Raw genomic sequence first — 19,995 nt, 5'->3', positions numbered from 1 at the left:
CCCCCGCGCTGCGCTGCGCGCCCGCCCCCCGCGCCAGCAGCGCTCCGCTCCGCTCCGCCCCTTCCCCTCCCTCCTCCCTCCTCCTTCCTCGCTCCTCCTCCTCCTCCCTCTCCTCCTCCTCCTCCTCCTCCTCCGGCTCGCTCCCCTCCCGCGGCGGCGGCGCGGGGCGCGGCGGGGCTCGGGCGCTCCCGCTCCCCTTTGTTCGCCGCGCCGATGGCGGCCGGGCCGGGCGCCGGCCCCGGGGCGCCCAGCGAGGCGGAGGCGGCGCAGCTGTGCCGCAGCCTGGAGGTGGGCACCGTCATGACCCTCTTCTACTCCAAAAAGTCGCAGCGACCCGAGCGGAAAACTTTCCAGGTGAAGCTGGAGACGCGGCAGGTCACCTGGAGCCGCGGCTCCGACAAGGTCGAGGGCGCCGGTGAGTGCGGGGGAAGGGGCGCCGAGGGGCCGCGCTGCCCGGGCGGGGCGGCGGGGCCGGAGCCCTCCCGGAGCCGCCGTTCGGGGAGCGCCGGTGTTCGCTGGCGGGGAGAGGAGGAAGAAAATGAGAAATAATGAACCTCCAGGTTCGTCGTGCCCGGCATCTCCCCGCGGAGAGGGTCCGGTCCCGGCGCGGGGCCGCTCCGTGCGCGGGGGATGCGCGGGCCGGTACCGCCGCTGCCCCCGCCCAGCGCCGCCTCCCAACTTTCCGCATCCCTGCTCGGCACCAAACTTCCCCCGGGATAAACGAGGTGTTTTCCCGGGTGGTGCCTTGGCGAGCAGCGCCTAAGGGAGCCTCAGAAGGAAGCAGGGTTAGTGTGAGCCCTTTTGCGGTTGCACCTCGGAGCAACAGATGAGAGCAAACGGAAAAGGTTAAGCAGTAGGAAAACCAGCCCAAAATATTGTGCTGTGGTTCCGTTCCCTTCCCCGTTGCCCTGTGAGGGTGATGGCACAGGGTCAGGTGAGCCCCGGCTTCCTGTGCTGGATGGGGACGAGGAGGACAGAGGAAAGGATGCGTAAGAAACCTGAGTGTAAAACCAGGTTTCTTATGCATGGGCGTAAGGTGGGAAGGGGGTGAGATCTGGCATGCTCTGCACTCTTAAACTTGGTGTTTATTTCCCAGATAATTTTTCTTAAATTATCCTTCTTGCCCCCGTGTGCTCCAGCACAAGGACAAGGTCTCTGTTCCGTGTGGGACATGAGGAAGAGGGGATGTGCACAAAGGCCAAGTGGTGGAGAGGTGATGCTGGCCATGCCACTGGCCTTTCCCATGCTGGGGGATGTGACTGAGGCCCAGCGAGGCCAGGGAGGGGTTGTCATCTCTCCTGGCAAGTGCTGCTGGTCCAGGATGGAAAGCTGGGATGCTGTTAGTACCAAGGGCTTATATGGGGAAAGGGCATGGAGATGGTGGCCACATCTCTGGGGCAGGTCCACAAAATGCCGGTTTGGGGCTTTGGTTTGCCGTGAGACCCTTCGAGGCCTCTACCTTGTGCCCTGTGGTGTGTGGAGGCAGGTCTGGGGGGAGCCTTTAGCATCATGAGGATGTGGAGCTCCCCCATCTCTTTCCCAGAAGGGCCTCTGGGAGTGATGAGGCAGTGTGAGAGGGAGGAGAGAGCAGCATTCTATTGACCCTGGGCTTAAGTTGTTCTTAAACTCAGGCTGAGCAAACGTTGGTTTTGCTGGGTCTGAGACAGAGCCCACAGCCCACGTGTGCCCACGGGGGACAGAGGTCCCACTGGGGTCTGCAGGGGTGGTTGTTCCTGGGCACAGACTGAGGTGTGTCCCTGTAACCTGTGGGGGAAATCTAGATGACTTCAGCTTTATACCAGAACTGTGGGCTGACAATGATAAAGCCATGGCTGCAAGGAGTTCTTGTGCTGTGCGGACATGCAAGAGCAGAGTGTCCCAGGGACTGAGATGATTGTGTTTCTTTTAATGTCACAGAGGAAAATTCCTTGGGGCTTCTCTACTGTGGCACAGGCAAGGTGTCTGGCTTTGTGCTCTGGGTTCCACTCGTGTGCCCCCCAATGCTGATGGTGTCCCCACACTCTGTGTGACCCTCCCAGGGGGCCAGGTGGGCCTTGCTGGACACAGAGGACATCAGGCTGAAGAGCTGCTGTATCTTCAGCCCCATCTCTCTGATGCCAGGTGCTTTCCCCATGGCATCCTCTCTCATCCTGTCCTCTCACCCTGCTCCGGTGTCACCCAGCACCCTGAGCTGGCAGGGCTGGGAGCAGAGCTTTGCTTTAACACTTCCTGGACAGAGCTGTGAGGCTCCAGCTGGAAATGCCAGCCTGTGTACACAAATAGTGCCTGGGTTTCTAGGCAGGCAAGGCAAACCATGGGATCGATGGCCAGCAGTGCTGGGTTCTTGGCCAGCTTCCCTGCTTTTATCTGGATGTGCTTTGTGGGCAGCAAGGGGATGCCTGGGAGAAGCCAGGTGCGTGACAGCTCCACTTCATGTGGCAAATACACCAAGGAATTCCCTTCCTGGCTCATCCCCTTGGGGTCAGCATGGCCATGGTGGGAGCCAGGGGTGAAGTAATCTGGAGCTGAGCTGGTCACTGTCAGGGCAGGGTGGTGTCAGCCATGGGCAGGCACTGATCCAGTTCTCCCCATGAAGACAAGCCATGCCAGCACAGGAAGCAGTGAGTTGGGTTTTGCTTTTGGTGGTGGTTCTGGTTTGGCCCCAGCTTGCACTCTGAGGGGGTGGCAGCTGTCAGGAGGTGAGATGTTCCTTCCCATGCAACAGCATCTGCACCAAACGGTTTCTGGGAACTTGCAGGTCAAAGATTGCTGTGTTCATGGGTCTGTAATGGATGTTCTTGTGTTTCTTGAGAGATGGAGGCCACCAGGGAGTTCTAGACCACCCTGGATACATGTTAATTGTCTAAGTAGGAGTGATTCTGGGTTGTTACCCATTTCAGAACAGGTGAGCATCCACAGTATATCACATATGGAGGTTTTGGGCTCGGGACATGTGTGTGTGGATGGCCATGTCTTGGAGAGGTCTGTCTCCATGGACACCAGCTATGGAGCATCTGTGCTCCTTTCTCTGCTCCTGGTGGGTGTGCAGGAAGGAGATGTGTGTTTGTCCCAGGGAGGGGTGGGTGAGGGTGTTGGGAAGAGCACAGCCCTGTGTCTGCGGCTTGGGAAGCTCCTGGTGCATGGTGGGCAGTGCAGGGAGGGACAGAGGGCAGCTGGCTCATCTGCCGGTGGGCTGAAGCTGCAGTGTGCCAGGAGGAGAGGGCTCTGGGCACAGCCCCTGCCATCGTTCCTCTGTGCTGGTGCTCATTTTGGAGCTTTGCCATCACTGTCAGAGGTGTTGTGGGGCAGCTGCTGCCCCAGGATCTGTCAGAACTGCTGAACTCTGCAACAGGCAACCAGTTCTTTGCCTTAAAAACATTTTTTGGGTGGTGCTTGGCTTTCTGTGCACTGTGACGTGGAGCTTAGAGGGGAGCAGAGCCTGAGCAGGCTGAGGGGCACCCCACTGCTGGAGAGAGGTCCAGGGAACCCCTGTGCTCTGTGCCTTTGGTGCCTCAGCAGCCTCGTGCTGTGGATCTGAGTTAAAAAAAGACTGGATGTGGCACTTGGTGCCATGATCTAGTTGAGGTGTTAGAACATGGGTTGGACTCGATGATCTTAAAGGTCTCTTCCAACCTAGAAATTCTGTGAGTTCCCTCACTCTGCCATGCTGCTGTGCCACCTTTATTCAAATTACTGAAGCCAGCAGGGTCTGACTGGCCTCTGCAAGGAACTTCTTGCACTTAAGGATGAAGGTCTCTGTGTGCTTCAGCTTCTCCTGGCAGCAGTGAGGCTGGACCAGGGGGATCTGGAAGAGGAGGAACCTGTGTAGATGTGGCACCTGGGGCCATGGCTCAGTGGTGGACCTGGCACTGCTGGGTTGGTGGTTGGGCTGGATGCTCTTAGAGGACTTTTCCTGCCCTAATGATTCCGTGAAGGGTTGGGTGACATCACCACCTGTGCTGTAGATGGACAGATAACCAGCTGTGCCAGATGTGGCACCTGGAGCCGTGGCTCAGTGGTGGACCTGGCAGTGCTGCGTTAATGGTTGGGCTGGATGCTCTTAGAGGACTTTTTCCTAATGATTCCCTGAAGGGTTGGGTGGCATCACCACCTGTGCTGTAGATGGACAGATCACCAGCTGGCCTCACTGGCCACCATGAGCTGCCCACAAGCCAGGAGGTGCTGGGGGATGGAGAGCAGAGAGCCCTCGCTGGTGTGCCAGCCCTGTCCTCGTCCCCTGCTTTGTGCCCCTTGTGTAGCGCTTTGTGCCAGTGCATAAAGACCCTGTGTGTGTCCCCTGTGTGCCCTCCGTGGGCAGCTCGGGCTCAGCAGGGCCCAGCCAGCTGGGCTGCCCCATGAGAGCCTCTTCTCTTGGACAGGAGTGCTCTCCTTGAGCTCTCCACTCCAGAGTGAGGAGAATCCCCGTGAGCTGAGGGCTGGGGAGGGGGGTGAGCTCCCCTGGGCTCCCCTTTCCCTTCTCCTGTGCTTCTTCAAAACTGTGCAAAATGCAACCCTGGTTTGTGCCAAAAAATAAAAAAAAAAGGCATTTTTTTTCAATTAATACTTGTTTTTGTTCGTAGAGTTCCAGCCAGGTTTAATTACCAGCGCATTGGTTTCTTGCTAATAACTCTGCAGAGGGCCTGGCTGCTACAATAGGAAGAGTGCTAAAAATTTTCTGTTCTTTTTGTTAAGCACCCAGAGCAGAGTAGAGCTAATCCCTCAAGTCAGTTGTCTTTTATGCATTTATTTTCTTTTAAACTTCCTGTGTTAACTGATTCTTTATTTTTAATAAAAAAGGGTCTCGCATTTTTACCTTCTCATGCTGGTGGGGGGGTTATAGGCCAGTTTCAAATTGAACTGTTTGCCTTGAAACACGTCAGAAAATTCAGAGAGTTTGCTCAGAGAGTGAGCTGAAAATTTGGAGCAGATGTTTGTTTTATAGGGGAGAGAGAGGAGAAAAAAAAAACCTACCTCACAAAAAACCCTGGTTGCATTCTTGCTTTCAGTGAAATGAGCTCAGTCCCTTGGAGGTGGAGAAAAGCCATTGCCTGTGTAAAAGGAAAGAAATGAGCTGTAAAATATTAATGCAAAGTGGCTCTGAAGTGTGGCTCCCACTCGCCCCAGCCATTTCAAGCACCAGCCTCTTTCATTAGCCCACTGGGACACAGCTTCTTTAATTATGTTTTTTTGGGGCCATTTGCTTAAACTTGAGGAGCTTGGAGCTCTTAAGAAGCAAGTGAGCCAGAAATGGTTGTGAAGGCTAAAATGACTTCAGAGTGAGCTGCTCTTGGGGTGCAGGGCAGCCGCTGCACTGGAGGGTCCCTCCTGCTCCTGCAGCCAGGGGTGCAGTGGGCAGGAAAGGGAGGAGGGAGCTGCCCTGGAGCAGGGGCTGTGCACGGGCTGGGGTGGAAGGGAGAGCAGAGCAGGGCTTGTGGCTCTCAGGATGGTTGAAGCTTCCCCTGCTGATGCTCTGCTGTGGGAGCTTTTGAGGGCAGGGTTTTGTGTCCCCCTTCCTGCCTGTGAGGGCATTTGTGCTGCGCACAAAGCGAGCTCTGCTCTGCCTTCGCCTCCAGACTGAAACAGCCTCTCCCCTTTGTCATCCCAGCTTTACTCTTGGTAGCATCCTCCAGGAGGGGCAGGTTGGAAAACCCTTCCCCATGCAGTAAGATGTGTTACCTCCTCCCTGGGCATCTCAAAAGCTTCTCTGAACCTGGAGAGCAGCTGGGAGTTGGCTGTGGTGTTTTCCCCTAGAACCTGCACCACGTCCCCCATCCATCTGGTTCCTTCCCCTGTCATCAGCCACGTGGCAGGAATTGCCTTGTGGGGTCCAAGCCCACTAATGAGAATGTGCTGGAAAGTTTTTTCAAAGTGTTGGACTGATTATTTCCCACCAGCATCAAGGGGCTGAGTTTTTCAGGGCTTGGCTTCCTCCTTGCCATGGCTGGACACCATGTGTGGCAGCAGGAGCCCCTCAGTGAGCTGGGCCTGAACATCTGCCCTTGCAGAGCTCATGCCAGGAGGTGCCATGCTCAGCTCAGCCCTGTCCCCTCCTGTCACCGGGGGCTGTTCTGTTGTGGGGTTTTATACAGAACTTTAGTGTGCTCCATCTCCACGCTGAGGAGCTGAGCCAGCAGCTGCCCAAGCCAGCCTGGGATCTCACTGCTGCTCTCTTTGAGCTGCCCTGCCTGCACAGTGGGGATTCTCATCCTTATCCTTTATCCTTATCCTTATCTCAAAGCGTTTGCCAGCTCCTTATCTGATGGCTGCCCTGTGAGCACCCCCAGGGCGTGCTGGCTGTCCCCTGTCCCCTGTGAGCAGGCGTGTGGCCTCCTGCATATCTCACAGATTGCAGGCACAGGAGGGGAGGCTCTGCAGCCCTGAGTCAGGGCTAAAGTCCCCAGCCCTGAGCAGCCCTGAGCTCCCAGTGCTGTGTGTGTGTGGCTTGGCCAGGAGGTGCCCAGGAGAGCAGGCTTGGTGTAAATTCTGTGTTCTGGGAGCCTGGGCACTGCTCTTGGGCTGGGACCTTCCCCTCCATAGGGCACTGGGGCTGTTGGGTCCTTTTGGAGCTGACCCACATCAGTGTGTGCTGTGGTGGGCAGCCTGGCCAGGATGTAGAACTTGGGAACACTGGGAATGGAGCAGGGCTCTCAGAACAGACCCTCTCCTGTGACTGCCTTAGAGTTTAGGTCAATCACACACCCTTCTGCTGGAGCTGCAGGCTCATGGATGGGCTGCAGCAGCTCAGCCTGTGTATGGCAACCTCAGGAGCTGCTGGAGGTGGAACATTTGATTGTGTGTTTAACTTGTCTCTGCCAAAGTGGGATCCTGGGCTTGACAGTTTGTGCTGAGCATCCCCTTCTGTCGGGGCTTTAGCTGCTCACAGTGATCCCGAGATGTGTTAGAAAGTCTCTTTTCCCAGCCTGGCACTTGAAGAAGTAGTCAGAGCTCTTCAGTTCTCAGTCTCAAGGTTGTTTATTGTTCCTTATCTATAAAATTCTTTCTCCTGGCCTGCTGAGGTCCACTCAGCAGGTCAGACAGAGGCATTCCCCCTGCCCCCAGAGCAGTGTTATGTCTTTATACTAAAAACTACGTGTACAATATTTACAATTACTTTCCAATACCTATCACCTGTCTTAGACAGTGAGCTTCTACTGTAAACCAATCTAAAAGTGCCAACATCCCAGCAGAAGATAGAGGCCAAGAAGAAGAAGGAGAAAGGCTGGACATGCCCAGTTCCCTCCATCTTGTCCATTGAACCTCCATTCTAAAAAACCCCAAAATCTACTTTTTGATAAATTCACTATTATTCTACTTGATTTGTCATGGCTTGCAGATCTTCATCGAAAGTTGGTAGCTTGCTCCATGGGTCATAATCAAACCCACAGGCATTTTGGGCTCTGTGCCAGGGTGTCTGAGCCCCCTGGCAGGGGTCTGGGCTGCTCAGGACAGCCAGAGGGATGTGCTGGGTCCTGACATCCTCCAGGCCATGGGACAGGAGCTGTGGGCTCTCTTGGGGATCAGCCTGTGGGTGCTGTCCTTGGGGACCAGCCTGTGGGTGCTGTCCTTGGGGATCAGCCTGTGGGTGCTGTCCCTGGGGATCAGCCTGTGGGTGCTGTCCTTGGGGATCAGCCTGTGGGTGCTGCCCATGGGGATCAGCCTGTGGGTGCTGTCCTTGGGGATCAGCCTGTGGGTGCTGCCCATGGAGATCAGCCTGTGGGTGCTGTCCCTGGGGATCAGCCTGTGGGTGCTGTCCTTGGGGACCAGCCTGTGGGTGCTGTCCCTGGGGACCAGCCTGTGGGTGCTGTCCTTGGGGATCAGCCTGTGGGTGCTGTCCTTGGGGACCAGCCTGTGGGTGCTGTCCCTGGGGATCAGCCTGTGGGTGCTGTCCCTGGGGATCAGCCTGTGGGTGCTGCCCATGGGGATCAGCCTGTGGGTGCTGTCCTTGGGGATCAGCCTGTGGGTGCTGTCCCTGGGGACCAGCCTGTGGGTGCTGTCCTTGGGGACCAGCCTGTGGGTGCTGTCCCTGGGGATCAGCCTGTGGGTGCTGCCCCTGGGGACCAGCCTGTGATTGCTGTCCTTGGGGATCAGCCTGTGGGTGCTGTCCTTGGGGACCAGCCTGTGGGTGCTGTCCTTGGGGACCAGCCTGTGGGTGCTGCCCATGGGGATCAGCCTGTGGGTGCTGTCCTTGGGGATCAGCCTGTGGGTGCTGTCCCTGGGGACCAGCCTGTGGGTGCTGCCCATGGGGATCAGCCTGTGGGTGCTGCCCATGGGGATCAGCCTGTGGGTGCTGTCCTTGGGGACCAGCCTGTGGGTGCTGCCCATGGGGATCAGCCTGTGGGTGCTGTCCTTGGGGACCAGCCTGTGGTTTGTGCCCTGCAGGGCTGCAGGAACACCCCAGCCCCACGCGGGGCTGTGTCTGGCAGGGGAGGGGGCAGCAGGGACAGGCTGTGCTCAGTGCTGGCTCAGGGTGTGTGACAGTGGCCCTGGGGGCTGTGTGACCTGGCAGCCCCCGTGCCATGTCCCTGCCCCTGAGCTGCTGCAGGTTCTGTGGGAGCCAGGGTGAAGCTCGTGCTGAAGGAGGGTGTGGGAGCCCAGGAAGAGCTTGCAGCGTGTGGTGAGGAGGTGTGGGCCTTAGAGCACAGAAACCCCAGCAGCTCTGAGCTGAAAAACCATTGGCTGCACCTTGCCATGCAGTACAAGGAAATGGGTGAAGACAGTGAAGAATTGTTAGTTTTCTAGTGTTCTCTGAGGTTTAAGAGCAGTAGAAATCAGAGCATTTTGAAGCTCTTGCAATGCTTTTGAAAGGTTCCCCCCCACATCCTCCCTGTTTCCCCTTGGCCAAACAGCCTTGGTAAGGGGATGGTGGGAGATGATGCTGGACTAGAGCAACTGGAGGTGTTGGTGTTCAGGACACATCATCACAGAATGGTTCTGTGCAGGTGCTTTTATTGAAGAGCTCTGGGTGTCAGGGGGACACAGACCCAAATCTGACTCTGACATGGTTTTGAGCCGAACATGTTTTGTATTCTATCATTACATCACTTCCATATTAATTATTAAACTTACATTGTACTGTTGTATACATTGATTTCATCCAAGCATGGATTTCTCGTGATCCCCCCCTCCAACCCCTAACATAGTTTCTCATGATTCTTTAAACAATAATTTTATCAATAAAAACAATAATTTAACAATTGTATAATTTATCATATACTGACTACACAGGCACACTTTCACATCATGTAACAAAAACAAGGCCTGACATTCCCCAGGGCCTACCTTTAATATTTCCCCAGGGCCTAACTTTCTAACTCCCCAAATTTTCTATGATTTTAAAATCTTTTACTGTCAGAGGGATACCTGGTCTAGAGGGGGATGGAAGGAGCTCTGGGTGTTCCCCAGGTGTGCAGCAGCAGGATGGAGAGGGCTGTGTGGTGCCTGGTACCCGGGGATGCTCACAGGAGCCTGGGGATGCTCACAGGAGCCTGGGAGGCTCCTCAGCTCACTTGGTTTGGGTGGTTGGTGCTGCTGGTGTGCCCTGAGGGATCAGTTCAGCATCCAGCCCATCCCTGGCTGTGTCCTGCCTGATCCCATGACTGTTCCAGCAGTGTGGTTTTGCTGCTGGAGCTGTTACATCATGCCCTGGTGGGGAGGGTGTCTTCCAGACCTTAGCAAGGGACATGGTGACAGCATTCATTCCCAAAGGGGCTCTGCAGTGCTGGAAAAAGCTGTCCTTCCAAATGGTTTTAATCTTTAAGTTTTGAGTGTTCTTATTTTGAGCAAAGCGCTGTTTTGCGTGGAAAAAGCTTTTTCACATTGATTCCAATGAGAAACTTCCTCATTTCTGAGAATTTTCAGCCTTTCTGGAGATCCCCCAGCACTTGGAACTCTTGGCCAGGGCTGTCTGCTTCTGATTTGCCAGGCTCATCCCTCTTGTCCCAGTGTCCTTACCTCTGAGCACTTTGCTGCCTCTAATCTGTTCTTGTCATGTATTGAACACCTTGATACAGGGGGTGGCAGGAGGATTCAGGGTTGGGGAGCACCCTGTCCCTTGTCATGTATTGAGCACCTTGATACAGGGAGTGGCAGGAGGATTCAGGGTTGGGGAGCACCCTGAGCACCCAAACAGCCATGGGCTGATGTCTCTAGCAGAAGCTGGCACACTATGGCTGTACAGGTCAGCAGAGCTTTAGGATGCTGCCAGCCCATGCTCTGAAAGTCTCTGTGATTTTCAGACTGCATTTTAGCTCCATCTCTGCTGTCCCTGTGCTCTGGTGGCTCTTTAGCCTCATCTGGGCTCCTGAGCTTGGCTGGCTGGGTGGGGAGCCATGGAAAGCCTTCCAGAATCTGGGATGGATCGCTCCCTTGTTTTCCTCTGCAAGTCCTCCCTTGTGTTTGTAAACATTTGTGGCTCTGAGGTTTTGGTCACAGTCCCTCCTTGTGCTGTCAGGGTTCCCCAGAGCATTCCTGCTGTCCCAGGCAATCCCATGGTGCTGGTTTGAAATCCTCCCAGGGAAGGTCATGGTCCAGCACATGATCTCTGTGGTGTGGGATGCTGTGCTGAGCTGTTTGCCCTTAAGGATGCCATGGCCAAAAGCCACAGCAGAAGGGGCAGGACTGTGACCAGGTTGTGTTTTCTCCCCAACCCATTACAAACACATTTATTTTCCTTTTCTTGGAATATGACTCTTTTTTTCCTGCCTTGACATATGGAATCCCAGAGCTGTGCTGCCTTGTGTTTGCAGCTCACCCCCAGCCTTTACCCATGTTGGGGGGTGTGCAGGGCTCCTGCCTTCCCAGTCCTGCCCCTTTGGGAAGTGGCTGAAGCATCTTGGGGACAAGGGTTGTGTAGGGGGATAGAACATAAGTAACTAAAGGTAGTATGGAAAGTAATCTTACCCCCTAAAGAGTTGCAGCTGGATAATTATTAAAGATTAGGAGCAGGCCTGATGTTAACAGGCCACACCTGCAGCCAATAAGGAGAGTGTTATAAGAGTGGGTTGGTTGGTTGGTTGAGGGAACTGGAGTCAGTTGGCTGCTGTGAGGATGAGGAAGAGTCAGTGCTAGAGGAGCTGCCTACAAGGAACATCAAACTCTGGCAATATGGAACCCTTGCAATGTAATGACAATAGAACCTTTGCAATGTAATGATAGCAGGGTTGGCTTTTCTGCTGGCTCCACACTCCCTCCCCAGGAGCTGGCTGTGTGCTGTGTCCCCAGGGCCTGAAGGGATGCTCTGGGTGACACACAGAGCCCTGCTGGGGCTGCTCTGCTGCCTCCTGGCTCTGCTGCTCCAGCTGTGCTGCTCTCCATCTCTGCTGGAACTCCTCTCATTCCCTCTGGGTTATCCTGTGCTCCTCTCCTGCTGGGATCCTGTGCAGGGCCCTTGGAGCATCACCCTGTGTGGGGCCACACCAGGCAGGGCTGGGAATGGCCACACTGGGGACAGCTGTCACTGCAGGCTTGGGCACAGCAGCTGCCTGAGTCCTTTTCCTGTTTCCTTGCTCCCAGCAGTGCTGATGGTGTGGTGATTAAAGGACACCCTCCTGCATGTGCCAGTGCATCCTTCATCCCTCCTGCTCCTCCTCCTCCTCACCTGTGGTGGTGTAACCCCAGCCCAGTCAGGCAGGCTGTGGTGCTGGGAGCAGGGAATGTCCCAGAGGACTTTCACCGCCTTGGCTGCCTGCCCTGGGGACCTGCACCCCATAAACGTGCTTCCCAGCTGGCAGGAGGTGGGGCAGGGGCTGCCTGGCTTTGTTTGCTGAGCATTTGGACACTGCCTGTCCGTCCAGGTCCTTCTTGGTGCCCCTGGCTCATCAGAGCAGAGCACAGAGCCTGCTGCCTTGTGCCTCCTGTGCTTGGATTCCTGCCCTCAGACATCACTCACCCACCTCTGGCTCCTCCTGCCAGGGTCCCAGGGCACTCCGCATTCCCTCCTTCTCTCAGGGCACTCTGCATTCCCTGCTTCCCTCCTGAGCTGCAGTCCTTGTCCTGTTAATCCCTGCAGTTCACAGCCCTCCTGAGCTTCAGAAGAGCAAAGAGCTGTGTCCCTGATTCCAGATTCCACTGCCAGGGCAGTGGGGAGTTGGCTCTGCTTGTCTCTGTGTCCCAGCAAAGCTGCAGAAATTGATTTTTATTGGGTTTTTTTCCCCCTCTTCTGTGTCTCACATGTCCTGTAGTGCCTGGTGTCAGCCTGTTCTCAAGGTCTTGCTGCTGAGTGGATTATTGTCCCTGTAACCTCCAGCAGCTCTGGGACACTTTGTGAAGAGCTCTGGAGATGAGGGAATGAAATTTCTGGAGCATTGATGTTTGATATGAACCATGGAGCAGGTTGGGGTACAAACAGGAAGAAGTCTCCAGTTCTGGGGACCAAATAAATCCCAGGTGAGGTCATTAAAAAAAAAACAGTCCCAAGTGGTTTGACACCATCACCATGGGTTTCTGCTTCTCCCCCATAAACTCAAAATGCTGTCATGTGGCAGGGAGTGTGGCTTGGGCAGTCTGCTCAGTGCCTGGACATCTCCACTTGGATGGTGCTGTAAGGAATGTCTGTGGCTGGTTATGCCCCAAAATCCTGCCTTGGCATTGGAACGTGAAACCAGCCCAGGGGGTCCCATCCTGGTTAGAGCAGAGAGAGCAAATCTGGGAGAAAGGGAAGAGGAGAGTCACTGCTTCCATTTCCAACCACCTTGGGACAGGTTTCATTGCACCTGCAGCTGCTCTGGTAACTGTGTCTGGTTTGTGGTGGGGTGGAGAAGAGACTCAGGTGGAAAATCCAAGGAGGAGGAGGTGCTCCCTGCATTTTGTGGCTGGGATGCTCCAGCCCCTGGGCCTCTCTGCATTCAATGGCACAGAGGGACATGGAGCGGAGGGCAAACATCTGGAATTCACATCTGTGCCCTGGCAAATCCTCAGCCCTGCCAGTCTCAGAGCAGCTGTTGAGCTGAGCACGGGGCAGGAAGGGGCCAGGCTGTTGAGGTGACCTGGAGCAGCTCAGCAGCACATGGGATCTTCATCCCACCCTCCTCTTCCCAGTGCTGCCCTCACACTGCAGAGCCCAAGCCATGGTGGGGACAGGGACAAGCCACTCTGTTGCTACAGAGGGTCCTGGCCAGCTGTAAATCCTGGTCCTGGCGACCTCTGCTGTAAATCTGTCATGGAAACTTGATTGTGTCATCTGGAGGGGTGGGTGAAACCTGAGTCACAGCATCTGAGCATCGCTGACATTTGCTGCCACTGTGACAAATCTTTTCTGTGCTTTGCTTTTCACTCCTTGCCTTTGTGCCCTGTCCTGGGGACAATGTCCAACTCTTGTCTACAATTGCTTTGTGACCCCTGGGCATGGAAGTTGGTTAGGCACCTTTGTTGAGTGCAGGAATCCCCAAAATGCCCCAAGGAGAGTTTGCTGCTGTTGGACACTCAGGTCCCTAAACCCACCTCTGGCAGGGGTTCCTCACTGGCCCTGCCAGGCTCCCAGCTGTGAGCTGTGCATTCAGAACTGCTGGATTGGCACCTCTGCCCCTCTGTCCTGCTTGGTTTTGCCAGTCTGCCTGGTCCCATCCCCTTCCCCTGGCTGGCTGAGAGCCTGGGGAGGGACATCAGTGACACTGTAAGGTCCATGAGAGGGATGCAGGGACATTGCACAGGAGGGTTCCCTGTTCAGCCCTTCCATGAAGGACACCTGCCCATGGAGCAGCTCCCTTCAGCCTCTCACCCTCTTCCCAGCATGTGTTGGTGCCTCATCATTGTCCCTGCCCACCTGGGGGTTTCCTTGCAGCTGTGTGAGATCTCCCCTGCAGGGAAGGGAGGAAGAGGGGCAGAGGCAGGAGCTGTGCTCACCCATCTCCATCCCACCCTCCCTGTGGTTTATTCTGCTCCTGACAGGCCATTGCAGGGCTGGGGGATGGAGCCTGCCATGCCATGCAGGCAAGGTCACCCTGGGGTGGGCTGTGGAGCTTCCCTAGGCTGGCCAGAGCAGCAGAGCTGAGCTTCCCCTTTCCATGTGAGTCAGTGGAACTTTGTGCCTCTCAGACAGGGAGATGACTGGAGGGGCTCTCAGGCTGCCACCAGCCTGATTTCATCTGGGACAGGGACACCAAGGTCCTCAGAGCAGCATCTGTGTCAGCAAAACCTGGGGCTGTGCCTCTCTCTGGGGTGGGAATGTGCTCCCATGTCCTGTGGGGTGACAGTGCAACAAGCCCATGGCTCTCAGAGGTGCCAGCCTTGCGTGTGGCGCTGGGTACAGCCGTGTGGGCCTGGGTACGGCCGTGTGGGGCTGGGTACAGCCGTGTGGGGCTGGGTACGGCCGTGTGGGGCTGGGTACGGCCGTGTGGCGCTGGGTACAGCCGTGTGGCGCTGGGTACGGCCGTGTGGCGCTGGGTACGGCCGTGTGGGCCTGGGTACGGCCGTGTGGGCCTGGGTACGGCCGTGTGGGGCTGGGTACGGCCGTGTGGGGCTGGGTACAGCCGTGTGGCGCTGGGTACGGCCGTGTGGCGCTGGGTACGGCCGTGTGGGCCTGGGTACGGCCGTGTGGGGCTGGGTACGGCCGTGTGGGGCTGGGTACGGCCGTGTGGGGCTGGGTACGGCCGTGTGGGCCTGGGTACGGCCGTGTGGGCCTGGGTACGGCCGTCTGGGCCTGGGTACGGCCGTCTGGGGCTGGGTACGGCCGTGTGGGCCTGCTCTGCCTCAGCTGGAGCAGCTGTACCCCTTTGTGGGATGGAAATGTGCTCCCATGTCCTGTGGGGTGACAATGCTACAAGCCCATGCCTCTCAGAGATGCCAGGCTTGCATGTGGGACTGGGCACAACCAGCAGCCCTGGATGCCCAGGCTGGGATTTGGTACCAAACCCCACAGCTCCACAAATTCAGAATTTCCATGGAGGACAGGAGGGAGCCCCAGCACTGCAGGAGGAGGGTTGCTGGAGTCCTTGCCTGGCATTTGCCACCTGCTGCCCATCTCCTTGAGCTCCTCAGCCCTGGCTGGGAGGTGGCAGCATCCTGCTTTGCTCACTGGGAGAATCAGCTTTGGTTTTTTACACATATTTTCTTGCAGCTGAGGGCGAGCAGGAGAGATGTGCTGATGATAACAGGTCAGGCAGCCCACAGCTGCCTCTGCTTCTCACATCAAGAGGATGTTCAAGAGCTCTTAAAGGCCACCTGGGTGAGGCTGGTGCTGGCAAGGCAGCCTGGGAAGAGGCCACTGTGCCCTGTAGGAGCAGTGTCTGGGCAGGATCTCTGCCTCCCTGCTCCAGCCCCTAATGTGGGGTTTGTGTGGGGAGGAGGAGGGGAGGTCTCATCTTCACATCCTCTCAGCAGCATCTCCTATCTCCCTGCACATCTCCTGCAGCTTCCTCTGCAGGTGATAAGGATTTGGGGGGGAGGAACAGGAGCTCAGAAGCCACAGGCTATGTGACTGGGGGGCACAGCAGAGGCTGGGCAGGAAGCCCTGGTGCCCACAGAGCAGCCAGCACCTCCCTGTGTGCCCTGCATGGGCTGCCCAGGCACACTGCTGGCACTGCTGCTGGCACTGCTGCCCCTGCCATTCCCAGGTGGTGCTCAGGCTCCCTGCCACATCCTCTCACTCCACACTGAGTAACAGGAGTGCTGAGAGGGGATCCAGGATCTGAGCTGGGATCCAGGCCAGCCCCATCACCCTGGCTGGTCAGGAGCTCCCTGTTCTCCCCTCTCCAGCCCACTGAGCTGCTCTTCCTCCCATCCCATCCCCATGGATGTTGCTGGCACTGGGGTAATGATATTGAGACTTCATAGCAAAATCCAGTGGTTTAGAGCAAAAAAAAATCCAGTTTGTGATGCAGGTGAGATGAAGCACCTTGTAAGAGCAACCTGAGCCACAGCTGAGCTGAGAGTCTGGAGGGGAAAATGGCTTTGCCTGCTCCTTTTCCTGAGGCAGAGGTACCACCTGCATGTGGTAGCAGCAAGAGCAGTGGGACCCACTGATCCCCTGCACACCTCCCTGGGACAGCAAGGGAAGTGAGAGGATGTTTTATGTGGATTTGGATGCTTAACTGAAAGGGCTGAGTTGCCTTTTTAGTTCATGGGGGTGAGGGATGCTCTGGGACACAGGGGGCTGCTGCTTTGGTCATTGCTGGCCTCCAGGATGCCTCAGCCGTGCTCCCTGCCCTCTGAAAAACCAGTTAAGGTCAAATGAGAGGCCTCAGCTGGTTCCTTGTTGTCCTGACTGGATAAGCCATCTGCTAATGGCACTGGCTCTTCCTCTGGAAACCTGATCGGGGATGCTGAGCAGCGAGGGGGATGTTTCAGTCCAGGGATGTTCAATTAGGGATGTTAAATTTCACAGTTACTGTGCCTGCTTTAGCCTGTGCATGAAGGGAGCTTGTGGCCTTGAGAGGGTGAGCTATTGTCACTCTGAGCACCAAATCCCAATGTGACATGCTCTCCTGGTTGTTGTGCTGAGTGCTTGGCTCTCAGAAGGGGATGCAGAGGGCAGGACCACACTCAGTGTGCCCATGATGGGTGTCACACACATGTCCCTACACTCAGTGTGTTTATTATGGGTGTCACACACGTGTCCCTACACTGAGTGTGTTTATTATGGGTGTCACACATGTCCCTACACTCATTTGCTCATGATGGGTGTCACACACGTGTCCCTACACTCAGTGTGTTTATTATGGGTGTCACACACGTGTCCCCAGAGCCACCCTAATCCCTGCCCTGTGCCAAACCCCAGCTCAGCTGGCTCTGCCTGATGCCCCTGCAGCCTGCCAGGGCTTTGGGGCTCCATGAACAGCAAAGGGCAGAGACAGCTCCAGGCAGACAGAGAGGTGCTGAGGGCTCTGGCCCCCGGCCAGCCAAGCACTTAGAGCTTGCCCAGCCATTCCTGAGCTCACAGGGGAGCTGTGCTGAGGTTTTGTTGTTCTTGCAGCTGGTGTTGGGTTGCAGCAGCAGCAGCAGAACCAGGGCAGGGCTGCTGGTGGGGGAACACCAGGCTGGTGGGTGCAGCAGGAGCAGGTGAGCCAGGATGCTCCTGCAGCTCCTAAAGCCACTGTTGGCCCAAATATCCACTCCAGGGGGCTCCCACTGAAATATAAAAAGGGGGATGGCACTGCTTTACTCTCCATGCTGCTGCACAATAGATTTTTCTTGTATTTTACTCACATTTCTTTTTCCTCTTTCTCCCTGGGGGCCACCTGACCCTCTGGTGCCCCTTGCAGGGGTGGGAAGCCTGGGGATGACCACATGGCTATGCTCATTGGGGTCCACAATGCTAAATAGCAGGAAGGCTCTTTGTTTAACTTCTTTTTCTGTGCCAGACTGAGCAGGCTGGAGGCTTTTCCGCTGCCCCCAGGCAGGATCAGCCCATGTCAGCCAGCTGGGCTGGCACTGACCCCTGCCTCTCACTGCATTTCTCCCCAGGGACACCCAGCAGTGCCTGTTGAGGGGTGGGTGTTTGCTTGGAGGCTGTCCCTGATAAACCCATCCTGGAAAGTCATCTGGCTAAATGCTCTTTTTGGTCAGCTTTTTAATTTTTTTTTTTTTTTTTTTTTTTTTTTTTTTTTTTTTTTTTTTTTGTTAAATTTAATCAGTTTTCCATCTTTGCAGAAATCCTCTGGAGGTGGCTGTTTTGCAACCCTCAGAGCCTGTTCCAGGCTGTGCTTACCCTTGCACGTTACAACACCCCATCCATCAGCGGGGAAATGAGGCTTGGATGGAGTTTCAGTTTTAAATGACTTCAAGGGTGGATCTGGTTTTGGTTTTCATGTAACCAGAGGGTAATTTGGTGGGGGTTTTTTTCTTACATGGTGAGGGAGGTGGATTTGGGGTCAGCTTTTTCTTTCTGATGCAACCCACTCCTGCTGAAAGAGGGCTCTTTGCCCAGAAATGGGACTTTTTTTTTCTTCTTTTTGTTTTTTTTTTCAGCCTGGAGACAAAGGGAGGGCCAGGCTGTTTCTCCTGGCTGTGGGGAAGTTTGGGAGGTTGTGAAGGGCACAGCAGTTTGTGGAGCCATGGATGGCTCAGAGTGCGCTGTGGAACCGTGTGGGGAGCTCAGAGCATCCCTGGGCAGGATGGGCTGTGCTGCCTCCTGCCCAGAGCCTCTGCTGGCTGCACACAGACCCAGGAGGGCTGGGGAGGAGCCAGCCTGCAATCCCAGCGCTGCTCATCCACCCTGCCCTGCGCGCTGCTGGCTCTGCTCTGGGGCACCCAGCTCTGCCCACTGATCCCTGGGCACAGGATGCTCCTCCCTGGGGCAGCAAGGGAAGGGAGAGGATGTTTTGTGTGGATTTGAGTGCTTCACTGAAAGGGCTGAGTTGCCTTTTAGTTCATGGGGGTGAGGGATGCTGCAGCAGGGTTCCTGTTCCATCACAGAGCTTCCTCTGCCATCACTGCAGGACCAAGTGTGACCATGTTCACAGGGGTCTTATGTTGAAGGAAGAGACGAGGATTGACTCCATATTTCAGAAGGCTTGATTTATTATCTTATGATATATATTACATTAAAACTGTACTAAAAGAACAGAAGAAAAGTTTTCATCTCAGAAGGCCAGCTAAGCTAAGAATAGAATGGAATGAATAACAAAGGTTTGTGGCTCGGACAGAGAGTCCAAGCCAGCTGACTGTGATTGGCCATTAATCACAAACGTCCACATGAGACCAATCACAGATGCACCTGTTGCATTCCACAACAGCAGATAACCATTGTTTACATTTTGTTCCTGAGGCCTCTCAGCTTCTCAGGATCAAAAAATCCTAAAGAAAGGATTTTCATAAAAAGATGGCTGTGACAACGAAGTTCTTCCTCTCTTGCCACATCCCAGGTGGGATAAGGACCAGTTTGTACACTCTGCCTCCCCTGTGGGATAGGGCAGCTCAAGGAGGACGAGATGTGGCTCACCTTGGTGACAGAGGATTTGTCTTTGGAGGGCTCACCCCAGCTCACCTGCCCAGATGTGCCTGTGGAGCTGGGACCCCCCCAGGTGCTTCACCCTGCATCTGTCAGGACCCAGGACATCCCTCTGGCTGTCCTGAATTGCCAAGACCCCTGCCAGGGGGCTCAGAGACCCTGGCACAGAGCCCAAGATGCCCCTGTGGGTTTGATTATGACCCATTGAGCAAGTTACCAACCTTAGATGAGGATCTGCAAGCCATGACAAATTAAGTAGAATGATAGTGAATTTATCACGGGGTGGAAAAATACATTTTGGGGTTTTTAGAATGGGGGTTCAGGGGGCAAGATGGAGGAATCTGGGCATGTCCAGCCTTTCTCCTTTCTCTTCTTGGCCTCCATCCTCTGCTGTGATGGTGGCACTTTTGGATTGGTTTAGAGTAGAAGCTCCCTGTCTAACATAGGTGATAGGTATTGGGAAGTTATGGTAAATAATGTACATGTAGTTTTTAGTATAAAAGATAACACCAACCTGGGGGCAGGCAGGGTGCCTGGACTGTCTTACTGAAGGGACCTCAGCTGGAAAGGAGAAAATATTTTATAGATAAGAAACAACAAACAACCTTGAGACTGAGAACTGAAGAGCTCTGACTTCTTCTTCGAGCACCAGGCTGGGTAAAGAGACTTTCTAACACATCTTGGGGTCACTGTGACCAGCTAGAGACCCCAACACAAAACTTTGCCCACATCCTTGGTAAGTCTTTTCCAGCAAGGACTGGAGGTGCAGCCCCTGGTCACAGAGCCCGTGCCACCACTGATGGGGAAATACTTGGTGCTGAGCAGGGCAGAGCCTGCACGGTGTCCCTGTGACCCCTGGGCTCGAGGAATGTAGCTGGATACAGCGTGGGTAAATGAAGGTGGTATAGAATGTAATCTTATCCCCCAAAGGGTTGCAGCTGAACCAATTACTAAAGATTAGAGCAGGCCTGATGTTAACAGGCCACACCTGTAGCCAATAAGAACAGTGGTATGAAAGAGTGGATTGGGGGGAACTGGAGTCAGATGATTACTGCAAGGACCAGGAACAGTCAGTGCTTAGAGGAGATGCCTGTGAGAAACATTGAGGAGGT

General features: G+C 55.2%; 1 protein-coding gene across 1 annotated transcript in view; it reads left to right on the top strand.

Moving 5' to 3' along the window:
- The first annotated feature begins 213 nt into the window (after positions 1–213).
- Positions 214–19,995, top strand: part of PLCG1 (phospholipase C gamma 1) — a 50,617-nt gene continuing 30,835 nt past the window's right edge. The window contains exon 1 of the mRNA XM_054274455.1: positions 214–415. Within this exon, the coding sequence (XP_054130430.1) occupies positions 214–415 (202 nt within the window). The remainder of the gene's footprint in view (positions 416–19,995) is intronic.

This window comes from Melozone crissalis, unplaced genomic scaffold, assembly GCF_028551555.1.
Source record: "Melozone crissalis strain CALT ecotype California unplaced genomic scaffold, PUWL_Pcris_2 ptg000017l_1, whole genome shotgun sequence".
Lineage (NCBI taxonomy): Eukaryota > Metazoa > Chordata > Aves > Passeriformes > Passerellidae > Melozone > Melozone crissalis.
The sequence above is the reverse complement of the archived record's forward strand: the minus strand, read 5'-3'. Positions and strand labels throughout refer to the sequence as shown.